This window comes from Leptinotarsa decemlineata, unplaced genomic scaffold (assembly GCF_025532065.1).
Source record: "Leptinotarsa decemlineata unplaced genomic scaffold, Ldec_3_MD MMD2_tig00026330_RagTag_RagTag, whole genome shotgun sequence".
Taxonomy (NCBI): domain Eukaryota; kingdom Metazoa; phylum Arthropoda; class Insecta; order Coleoptera; family Chrysomelidae; genus Leptinotarsa; species Leptinotarsa decemlineata.
The window spans coordinates 11,488,840-11,500,690 of NW_027412690.1; the positions used below are offsets into that span (position 1 = coordinate 11,488,840).

At 34.7% G+C, this 11,851-nt stretch overlaps 2 protein-coding genes across 5 annotated transcripts in view; one reads left to right on the forward strand and one right to left on the reverse strand.

Moving 5' to 3' along the window:
* The window catches only part of LOC111510439 (uncharacterized), a 36,394-nt gene that overhangs the window by 5,650 nt on the left and 18,893 nt on the right, over positions 1-11,851 (forward strand). For all 4 annotated transcript variants that reach the window (XM_074183105.1, XM_074183106.1, XM_074183107.1 and 1 more), the window contains 6 exons: positions 1,046-1,243; positions 1,684-1,877; positions 1,937-2,222; positions 2,292-2,458; positions 10,535-10,755; positions 11,716-11,801. In XM_074183105.1, the coding sequence (XP_074039206.1) occupies positions 1,046-1,243; positions 1,684-1,877; positions 1,937-2,222; positions 2,292-2,458; positions 10,535-10,755; positions 11,716-11,801 (1,152 nt within the window). The remainder of the gene's footprint in view (positions 1-1,045; positions 1,244-1,683; positions 1,878-1,936; positions 2,223-2,291; positions 2,459-10,534; positions 10,756-11,715; positions 11,802-11,851) is intronic.
* LOC111510438 (uncharacterized) lies at positions 8,380-9,086 on the reverse strand. Its single transcript, XM_023166357.2, has 2 exons — positions 8,890-9,086; positions 8,380-8,822 (listed from the first exon to the last, which is right to left on the reverse strand). The coding sequence occupies exons 1-2, from the start codon at positions 8,965-8,967 to the stop codon at positions 8,463-8,465; spliced, it is 438 nt and encodes a 145-aa protein (XP_023022125.2). The 5' UTR covers positions 8,968-9,086; the 3' UTR covers positions 8,380-8,462.

The following is an 11,851-nucleotide window of genomic DNA, read 5'->3' on the forward strand; positions in this document are numbered from 1 at the left end:
CTGAGGAAGCTACGGTGTTAGCGAAACATGTCTTGAAATAAAAAATATTTGTGAGTATTCTTTAATTATTATTATGGATAGTGTTATTAATTTTAATCAACTAACAGGTCAGTCCATTCATAATGACAAGATATGAAAATTATGCATAGAAGTTACTTTTAGATGTAAACTGGAAGAAAAGCCCTCCTGTAACAACTACTTTCACATGAACATATCACATTTTCTTATTCTCTTTGTACTCCAAACATTCGTTGTGGGATTGAAACCAATATCATTCATAGGAATGCTAAAATAATTATAATGATATTTGTTTTGTCATAAATCCTTACCACAAATATTGACTTTGTCATTATTATTCAAAAAAACCTTAGAGAAGGCACACATTAACACACTCAATGATACTTAACAATATTCACTAATAAATATTCAATCCAAATGCAAAAAATATAGATCTCAAGTCCATTATCAAAAGGTAACGATGGAAAAATTGGGGGTGCGTATTCATCGAGAGAGAAAAAACAGTTCTCAGAAATTATTGAACCTTATTTTCGTAGTAATATCAATTATATCAATTTGGTTTTATTTGGAAGTGCATAAAATACATTTGTAGCTCTATGTTCCGCATGTTTACAAATTAATTTCTCACATTGTGAAATGTTCCTGGAGTAATTTCATTACAAACACCTCTTTTTCTATCCACGAACTGTGGTTGAATATTGTACATTTCTGATGTCACGTACTTCCTTGAAAATATCTAGAGGCACCATATCAGGTGATCCACTGGGCCATTTGTAGGGACTACGTCTAATTATCTACTGGTTAGGAAATTCAATAAACCCAAATGAGATTGCAACTGATATTACATTCCAGCAAGTGAGCTTATCATTACGAAAAGCTGGTTTGAAGTGTCTACATGAAAATTATCAAAACCAGTCTATTTTTTATTAAAAAGTGGTAAATATGAAGCGAAATATAGAGCAACAAAAGTATTCAAAGCGGTTTTGTTTATTTTTGTACATTTTATATGCATTTGTTTTTTTTTCAGGATGACTCTCCATCGAAAATGAATTTGAGAAACCTGAAAAAATGGGAAAATCAATTGAAAAGAGTCTCTGAGGTTGCAAGTCCTGAAAATTTAATGAAATGTGTAGTGCATTTCATAGATTTTGTTGTTAATTATGCTTCTACACAGAGTCCTCAAAACCAGCATTCAATTTGTGAAAATAGTTTTGGATTACTCAAGGTATGAGTAATTTTTTCTATTTCAGAGTTTACCTATACTTTGTACTGTTAGTGTAAATTGAAACCGAACTTGACTGTGCCTGGATTTTAAAATTGTATATGGTTATTTGTTTGAAGGAAAACTAATAAATACTGAACAGTATTATGAAATTATCAAACATTTTATACACGAAAAATTATACTGTGGATACTGATTTTTGTACTGCTTTACATTTTTGTGTTTTCATTTACGTTTTGGTGGATGTACATGTGAACCGTGGAGGCTAATAAGGGGGCTAGGACCTCTCCTAACATTGAAAGACACATTAATACATCTTAGCTGCATTACAGAAAAAAAATCTATTTATAATTTTGAATACTATTGTGGGTTGTTGCAAATAAAAAAAAGGATGTAGTTTAAAAAAAATCCTTGATTTAACTGATAACTTTCTCGATTTCAAGGACATTGTTACTCCCGAACTAAAAAATATTTTTGTGAGACATGTCACCAGAAGAATATTCGATATAGTCATTGAAGAAACTGCTGCAAGTTGGTGCATGAAAAGAGAACTGTTGAAAGTATTTAACTGTTGCATCTCAAGCTCAGACAAATTCGTTAGAAAAAGGACTGTACAGCAGCTCTCCGACATGTATATGTGAGTGTAACTTCTTTTCCTCGTTGCGGTTCAACATAGAAACCTTTTTTTTTTTTAAGTTATAAAATGGTAGACAGCATAAGTACCTATGGAGACTATGACCTACAAGTACAACTCATTGAAACGGTGTTTAGAATGTACGGACAAGAAGTGATAAACAATAGGTTGAAAGATTTGATTCCGGAATCGCAGGAATTGAGTCAATCCTTCGCTGAAATCAACGACAAAACTTTCGATGAGGACGTTCGTGTATTTTTGATTAACGTTAACAGAATATCGGGCAAAGTATTTTCGATAATTTGTAGCAGCATCAAAATAGGGGAGGTAGTGTGTCGACCAGTGATGGTGAGTAGGAAAATTTGAATTTTTGGAAAGTGATGCAAGAACATTGGTGAATATTTCAATGGATTTCAGGACAACATTGATGGTACTTGGGTCGACTTTAACGTATGGGAATCTACCATTACTTGGTATTGTGCTACGAGTACTTTTTCTCGAGATGATAAGGATGAAGATGACGAAGTTATATGGAGTTTAATAACCTTATTCGTTTCAGACATTGAATGCGTTAATATTCACAGGTAAGAAATATAAAGGATTGACAAATAGCTGGTGACTTAACATAGAACTGAAGAATTCAAATTGAATTATTAATTGAGTTTTTTGATTTCACAAAAACACTCACAATTTTCGACGTTTTTCACAAACTTCAGCGAAGGTTATACAGAGCTATTCAAATTCGTTTCTGTACATGGGGATCTCGTAAACGAGAAGAAATAGAGTGTCGGTTAAATAATAATAATCACAATACAACAAAGTTTTTGTTTCGGGGTTGAAATTAGATGATTTTAATGTATTTCCACGTGTTAAAACCGAAAGTGGCCATAAAAATTATATATTAGCTCTTGTTTTCAAGATATAGTATCATTATATTATATATATGTATATTGAGTTTTCAACAAATGAAATATTTCATCACCAACAGTTGGTACACATGTTTGTTTACATAACACCCCTCTCATCAGCTGTTCTTAAGTAGTAAACATAACCTATGTGAGTTTGTCAATTGTACGCACGTGGTTGCTATTGAAATTATCGTGTGAAGTTGATTTTTAAATTAATTTAAGTGCTGATCTGAAATGCCCCGAAAGTGTGTGAATTCTGTCGATAGCTTTTGCTATATATGTGGTGAAATAACATTTAAGGCTCAGAAACGTAAAATGACACCTATCGTTAAGACAGCCTATGAACATTATTTTGGTGTGAAAGTTGGGGACCAAGATAAATCATGGGCTCCTCATATATGTTGTAATTCTTGTTCCGTCATATTGCGAGAGTGGCTGAAAAATAAAAACCGGGCAATGGCTTTTGCAGTACCTATGGTTTGGCGTGAGCCTACCAATCATACAGACGACTGTTATTTCTGCTTAACTCCTCCCATTAAGCAAGGTTTATCTATGAAGAAAAGAGGAACAGTTAAATACCCTAATCTCCCATCTGCTCTTCGGCCTGTACCACACTCAGACAATTTACCAGTCCCTTCTTCACCCCAAAACTATGAAATTTTAGAGGAAGGTGATGAAGACTGTTTAGAAGGAGCAACCCATCCTTCTACATCCTATGACCCTGATTTTGAGGTAAGCGATAGGTCTAGTGATCCGCACAAAATTAGTCAAGCAGAGTTGAGTGACCTTATAAGAGATCTTCGCTTGTCTAAGGAAAAGGCTGAGCTGTTAGGGTCAAGACTACAACAGTGGAATCTTCTAAAACATGATGTGAAAATATCTCAGTACAGACAGCGTCAAAAAGATTTGCTTCCTTTTTTTGAGAAAAAAGAAAACCTCGTAGTTTGTTCTGATGTTAATGGTTTGATGGACTGCTTGAATTTGGATCACACTCCATCTGAATGGAGACTGTTTATAGACTCTTCAAAACTAAGCTTAAAAGCTGTACTTCTGCATAATGGAAATCAGCTACCCTCTATTCCTATAGGTCATGCAGTTCACATGAAGGAAACGTATATAAATATGAAAACACTTCTCCAATCAATCAAATATGAACAACACAAGTGGCACATCTGTGGTGATCTGAAAGTCATTGCTATGCAATTAGGGTTCACCAAGTACTGTTGTTTTTTGTGTCTGTGGGACAGTCGGGATAGAAAATCTCACTATAAAAAAATGAACTGGCCTACACGAGACCTAAACCCTAATGAGAAAAATGTAGTTGTAGATCCTAAGGATGTTCTCCTTCCCCCATTACATATTAAGTTGGGACTAATGAAAAACTTTGTGAAGGCCATGGACCAGGAAGGACAAGCTTTTAAGCACTTGAGAGCAAAGTTTCCCAGGTTGAGTGATACTAAAGTCAAGGAAGGCATCTTTATTGGGCCTCAAATCCGTGATATCGTAAATGATCCTGCTTTTGACATGATTTTAACAGGAAATGAAAAAAGAGCCTGGGAAGCCTTTAAGGGGGTTGTACATGGGTTTTTAGGTAACAAAAGAGATGATAACTTCACAGCATTGGTTAAAGAGCTTCTTCAAGCTTACCACCAACTTGGATGCAACATGTCCTTAAAAATTCATTTTCTTCACTCTCATCTTAATTTCTTCCCACAAAACTGTGGAGCTGTGAGTGACGAATATGGAGAAAGATTCCATCAAGACATTGCCTTAATGGAACAGAGATATCAGGGCCGTTGGAATGAAGCAATGCTTGCAGACTACTGCTGGTCTGTGTGTAGGGATGCTCCAGAAGTGTTTTATAAAAGACAAGCTAAACGACAGCGATCTTACAATGAATCGGATGGACTTAATTGAAATTTGGTGGTACAAACTTCTTTTATTTGTCAAAACACTAAGAATAATGTTTTTTTTTATTAATTTTGTACTTAAAATATTCTAAAAGAAACATAACAATATTGTTTTATGTACTTTCACTTTTCACGTATAGTATAACTACTCTTTAAGATTAAGTACTGTGTATCTCAAAAACCAAAGCTAATACAAATTTTTCATTGTTATTTTCGTTTTTATCACCCCAAAATTAGTAGAAATTGACTAATTTAGTGTAGGAAACATTCAAAAAATATTTTTTTGTTGTGTTGTGAGTTTATTAACCGTTTGTTAGTACATTAGGTACATATGGTAAGTCAATATTATTATATAATTTGTTACACTAAAAAATAAAAAAATAAACGGACATATATATATAAATAAATAAAATCTTTCAATTCGTACATATGAATTGGAGCGTCAGTATATATAAAAAACAAACAATCAATATCCTTTACCATTTAAAAACTTAACAGTCTTGTAAAATCTGTGTCTATCAAATTATCATTTATAAACTCTTAATAACTATAATAGCATTTTCTAAGTAAAAAAATTTTTAATTTTGTTTTGAAATACCTTATCATCGTCAATTTGTTTCAGCTGATTTGGTAACTTATTGTAAGAACTGATTACATTGTACCGTGGGGAGTTCTCATATAATGAGGTTCTATGCTGTGGAATTCTTAAAGAAGTTCCATGCCGTGTATTATGTTCGTGCAAAGTTGCGTATTTTAGAGACCTATTCAATGATGTAAAAAATCGAATATAGTTCTTCTGGTGTTGGAGATATACAAGAAAAACCAAAAAATCCCAAATTAGTTTAGTGGCTCAAGTCATCTGACTTGAGCCACCCTTTGAATTTTTAAATACGGACCTGTATTTTTTGTTGTAGTTTTTGGATCGTAGACGTTCACTTCATACTGAAAAATTAAATTTTATTTTATATTTCGGGTGTTTCGGTAATATTTGATTATAATTGTGGTGAATTATTCCCTTTTGAATTAAGGCCCTGGAAATTGGTTTCACGTCTCACTATGTACCGGAGAATTTTTCGAGAGGGTTTTTTTTCCACTTTCAGATACCTATTCATATTTTCTCCATTGCTCTGAGCGTTTTCTACAATGAACTTTGAATAAAAAAACCTTTTATGATTATCTGAAACATCTGCATCAAAAATATATTATATTTGTTTTAATAAACAGAAAAAAAAATGATAGCAATAATAACATCCGAAACGAACACTATAATTATGATGAAAATTGAAATGAAGTAATTTATATACACAAAACATTAATGGCCCAATAAATGTTCGAATTGGAGTCCATCCATTTCGAAACAATTTTGAACTCGGTTTTTCATATTATTCATTGCCCTTAATACACTTATTTGCTGCACTGTTGCGAAATCATTCAAAATCCTCAATCTCGAGTCTTCCACATTTTCTTTCTCTCTGCCAGCGTAAATCCTAGTTTTCAATGTCCCCCATAGAAAATAGTCCAAAATAGTAAGATCTGGTGATCTTGCAGGCCATCTTATTGGCCCATTATTTGTTTTGAAATGGAAGGAGTCCAATTCGAACATTTATTGCGCCATTAATTTTTTTTTGTATATAAATTACTTCATTTCAATTTTCATTACAATTATAGTGTTCGTTTTGGATGTTATTATTGCTATCATTTCTTTTTCTGCTCATAAAAACACATATAATATATTTTTGATGTAGATATGTTCCAGATAATCATATAAGAATAATTTATTCAAAGTTCATTGTAAAAAACGCTCAGAGCAATGGAAAAAATATGAATAGGTACCTAAAAATAAAAAAAAAACTCTACGGTACATAGGGAGACGTGAAAGTTGCTATTGAGTTTTTATTCAACTCAGTCAACCAATTTCCAGGGCCGTAATTCAAAAGGGAATAATTCACCCAATTATAATCAAATATTACCGAAACATTCCAAAATATTAAATTAAATTTAATTTTTCAATATGAAGTGAACGTCTACGATCCAAAAACTGCAACAAAAAATACAGGTCCGTATTTAAAAATTCAAAGATGGGGGTGGCCCCAGTCAGATGACACCCTATATAAAAGATTTATGAACATATTCTGATAGCTCACATCAAATGCCAATAGCAAAATGTGGACAGATTTTCGATATGTCTGCGAATTTAGAATATATACGCAAAAAACTAATTTGGAATTTTTTTGTTTTTCCTGTATCTCCAGAACCAAAAGAGCTATATTCGATTTTTTTACATCATTGAATAGGTCTCTAAAATACGCAACTTTGCCACAATTTAACCGACACTCTATCTCTTATCGTTTACGAGATCTCCATGTATAGAAACGAATTTAAATAGTCCTGTAGAAATACAGAACTCGAACCATTCAGGTTAATGTTTGTACCTTAAAGGAGAAACTCAAGAATTTCATTAGTTCGGGCTTCTATTGTCTGATATTATATAAAATTATTTGAAATCCCTGAGAGAACTAATAAAAAAAAAGAAGAATTAAAAATGAATAGCTTAAAATAAAAGTTATATGAAGCAAACACAACCTGAAATGAAATAATAGTGAAATAAAATAAATAAAGTACAAATAGATCAATTGAACAAAAAATAAAAATCAAAAAGTTAAGAGATGCCAAGCCAAGTTACATCCACAAAAGTCTTCGGGTGATGACTGGACTAATTCCTCTGAGATCTGACTATTTATACGCCATTCGAGTGCTTTCACCTATCCCCTCTTCCCTCTCTCCGCTTCATCGGGTTTAGCTGACAGTTTGGCGGGAGTTGGTCGTGTTCCTCTTAAATAGAGGTTTCCATATGTTGCGTATCTCTACGCTAGCTTAGCTGAATACATTGTTGGACAACATGTATGCGGCTTCTTTGAATTTCCTCCTAAACTAATGTTCCTCCAAGTGTATGATCTCAGTTTGGGACCACTCGATGTTATGTAATCACCTGAAGGCGATCGTGGATTGGTAACAAATCAAATATGGACAAATATAACAAATCAGGGGTCTACAGGGTCTATAGGAAGTACTTAATGAAATTTCGAAACTATTTTTGAATTGAAGAAAACCAATTTCACCTACAATATATTACATAGAGAAAATAAAGGTCAGAAAGTGAAACTGCTGGAAATTCTGAAAATCAATAAATGTAAACATTCGAATTTCTTTTCGAACAATTATTGAGAAGTCCCTCACTCACCATTGTCGATCTTGAAAACCAGAGCCCAATCACAACGCAATCATGATTCAACACGAGCTAGCGATGTTTCGACCTGCATAGGTTTCATCAGTGGTGCTAGGTTGAACCACAAATGCATTCCTGTACTCAACTGTTCTTAAAGGACAAGCCTGAGTAATGTCGATGACATCTCCCCTTATGAATACGCCATCTATGGGATAGACAGAGAAGTTAATTCTCGAAAATCTCCCCCCAAGACTGCAGGACAAATAGTTGAAAACCAGAGGCAACTGACCGCCTTGGGGAGCCTTGCGAGGATTTAGTTCTCTGTTGATCACATAGATGTCGTTTGTTTTCATAAAATGCCTAAAATTGAGTTATTCAATAAATTACCTGTTATTGTTTTTCACCAAGTAAATAAGCCATCTCAAAAGTGGTGTTGATCAACCACAACAAAACATAGTATATAATGGGACTATTATTTATTTATTTTTCGTTTCAGTGACTTGCTTACAAATAAAAAATATTTCTGTTGCTTTCTGTTTGTTACTTAGCTTTGCAAGTTTTTCATTAACGTTTTAAACTCTTCGAGGGATATCAGTCCGTCACCATCAGTATCTGCTTCTTGTATCATTTCCCTTACTTCTTCATCCGACAAGTTACAACCGAGCTCATGCATTATTTGGCGCAACTCCTGAGGAGAAATGGTTCCATTACCGTCTATATCAAATACATGAAACATATTTACGATGTCTTCTTCATTGTCTCTCCGTTTCTGTCGTACCATCATCACTAAGAATTCATCGAATTCGACTGTGCCATTGTGATCCGTGTCCACTTCTCTAATCATCGCCTCCAAATCGGCCTGAGTGGGCTTCTCCCCTAGTTTCTTCATAATCTTGCCCAAGTCCTTTGAAGAAATTTTACCGTCTTGATCGGTATCGAATTGTAAAAAAAACGGTTTTGTATTTTTTTACCTCTCTGCTGCTCAGTTTTACTTTGATTGTTCTCTTTCTCGTCGTCCTTTGAGGCTGTTTTGAACTACTTGCGCCCATATCCGTAAATGGTTTTCTCTTTGTTTCCCATGTTTGAAGTATTACTTCAACATTCAAAAATTTTGATCCAGCATTGGAATGCTTCAAATTAAATGACAAAGTCACCTGACAGATGGTTACAGGTTCTAGCTAGAAGTGACATGCTCTGTGTATTATTCACTGCGAATTGTCTGATATACAGTGCATTCGAATTATATGTTATATGTTTTTTCCGTTAACCAGCTATCCCATCCCTGCGAACGACAAACCTCAGAAGTCAAAACTTGTGCGAGCTAGGGACTAACGAGGTCTTTCCTTTTAACCTGTGATTCCTAACACGGGTTGGACGATAGCATGTGAAAATCGATCGTTCGTTGAGAAAGTTCCAATAATAAAGGTCTCATTTCAAGCAGTCCACTGGCACGCCATTTTATGAATCACTCTGGTAAATTTTGCGGGAACTGTCGAAAGAAAATTTCCCGCAAATTTCTACCCGAAAATCATGGATTTGTATCCGAAAGTTTAGCCTCTTAGATATAAATGGGATCAATTTCTTCATCTCCTGATGAAGACGTCAACTTGGTCGGTGAAACGCGCGTCTAGAAGAGTGTTGCGGTTCTGGTGATTGGGGAAAGTGCTTGTTTTGGATTTATTCTACGCGAGAGGTTCCTGTGCTAGGAATCGCACGTTAAAAGGTAAGACCTTGTTGATCCTTGGCTCACATCGCTGGAAAACAGTGTTCAACAGAACTTTTATTCAATAGTGCTGAGTTTGAACATTTCGAATATTGAAATTGTGTTTTTAGGTTGACTTTCTAGTTTGGAATTTATTTAAAACTAAAAATGCCATTTAATTTTTTGTAACATTGTTTATCTTAATGTCGAAAATGTAACAGGGTCGGATTCAGAAGTGAAAGATTTTTCAAATAAAGTGTCACTCGACTATTACTTCATTTCAGGGATGTTATGGGGCTGAAACGAGGTTAATTGATACGTAAAAATGTTATACTATAATTTTCAATTGAAGGTGATTCATTAGCAACGTCGCACTTGAAGTGACCAAACGGATAATCCTCTTACCAACTCTGCAGAGGCGTACCAAAATAATATTTTTATTTATTTAAACACATGTAATTACGTAAAAATTGTTACAGTAGGTGGCGCTACCTGGTGTCAATAGTAAAACTGATTACATTTTCTTATTATGCTGTTGGAGGTGGAGTGGGGGAGAAGGAGGGAGCGCTTATAGTTTCTGCCACTCCGGCGTCTTTCGCTCTCTCTCTCTTTTTGGCCTCGGCGCCGCAAATGCGCCTTACGGCTTGGTCTTTGTATTACATCACGAGGTGATCTGCCATGTCCAGCCTCATTCCAAGCGGTAGATTGGGGTGGACATTTCTGTTCATCCCCAGCCACTGCCTTAGATTGAGTTGAGCACTTCTGTCCAGCCTCGGGATTGGTGTTTGCTATACAGGATGGTTAACACGAAACTTACTATTTAGACTGTTTTGTTATCAACCTGCCTCTTCATGATTTTATCTTCACTAATTGTATAACTCTTCAAGCTAATTTGTTCATGTTTTTTCTACTAGCTCTGCCGATAATTCCAGTTTCATCCTGTACTGTAAATTATCAGGCCCGTGTTTGAGTTCATCAGAATATCAGAACATTTTGGATAAGGCTAATAATCTGTCTATACTTGTACAAAGAACCAAAGAAGCTGACATACTGATATCAGATATTTTACCTCGTTTATTCGGGAAAAAAATCCAGCAGACTTTCAAGAAGGATATTCGAAAAAAAGTATCTACAAGTAAGTAACAGTAGAAAAATATATCGCCCGTGATGCATCAAAAAGTTGTAACTTTGAATTTTGCATTAGTTTATTGTGTTCAAACTTTAAAGGACCGAGCTCTTATAATTCTAATGGAAAATGGATCCCAGTGTAATTGCCTGAAATTTTGATATATTGTAGGTCATGACATTCTAATAATAAGTGATTTTTTTGCTGGTATCTTTTTGGCAACACTGTTTTTGATTCACGCGTGATCTCGTGAATAGTGTCTTGTGTCGTTGTCAAACTTGTTCAGTTTTTTCTATAATTTAACCATGAATGGACTTACGAATGAACAAACCTTGCAAATTATTGAATTTTATTACCAAAATTCATGCTCGGTGAAAAAAGTGCATCGTGCACTTCTAATTTATGGGCGAATAACTGAGGGAGCTATTCGACAGCTTGTGACTAAATTTCGAACCCGGTTTACATTATTGGACATTAATCCACCAACACGCATACGTAGTGTGAGGATCGAAGAAAATATTGCGGCTGTATCCGCCAGTGTTCGTGATGACCGTGAAATGTCGATTCGCCGCCGTTCGCAGCAATTGAGCCTCCGTTACTCATGTCTACAGGAATAAACCAGCAACGACTGACGCTGTAGAAACCAATATTTACGTGAAATACCGGTCGATATGTTAGAGAGAGTGTGCCAAAATTGGACCTTGTGCATGGGCCATCTATTCCTCACTGTATAAAAATTTCAACCAATTCATCAGGTATCCATTTTCCTTTCAAATTGTGACAGGTCCTCGGAATGCCAACTTCAAACTCGAAATTATTTTTTTAACTCGCAATTCTGACCTCAAACTAGTAATTATGACAATTTTCCTGGAGTGTGGTCCTTCTGTGTAAAACAAATGGAAAACGATAGTTTTCTCGAATGGTCTTTTGAATTTTCTAGGTGTGGAGTAATATAGTATTTTGTTTTAGAGTCTGACTATAAGTCCTTGAACATTAAGTTCAAGAGAAGACCAAAGTCTGTTGCATCTGGCTGCAAATCGGATATTTCATGTACGGTAAGCATTGAAAATAATATATTCTACGATACCTAATTAGCATGTATATA

Excerpts from the sequence above, each read along its gene's own strand:
- LOC111510438 (XM_023166357.2), bottom strand. The coding sequence starts at position 8,967 with ATGGGCGCAAGTAGTTCAAAACAGCCTCAAAGGACGACGAGAAAGAGA. Across the intron at positions 8,823-8,889 it reads TAAAACTGAGCAGCAGAGAG|GACTTGGGCAAGATTATGAA; the intron begins GTAAAAAAATAC and ends ATTTCTTCAAAG.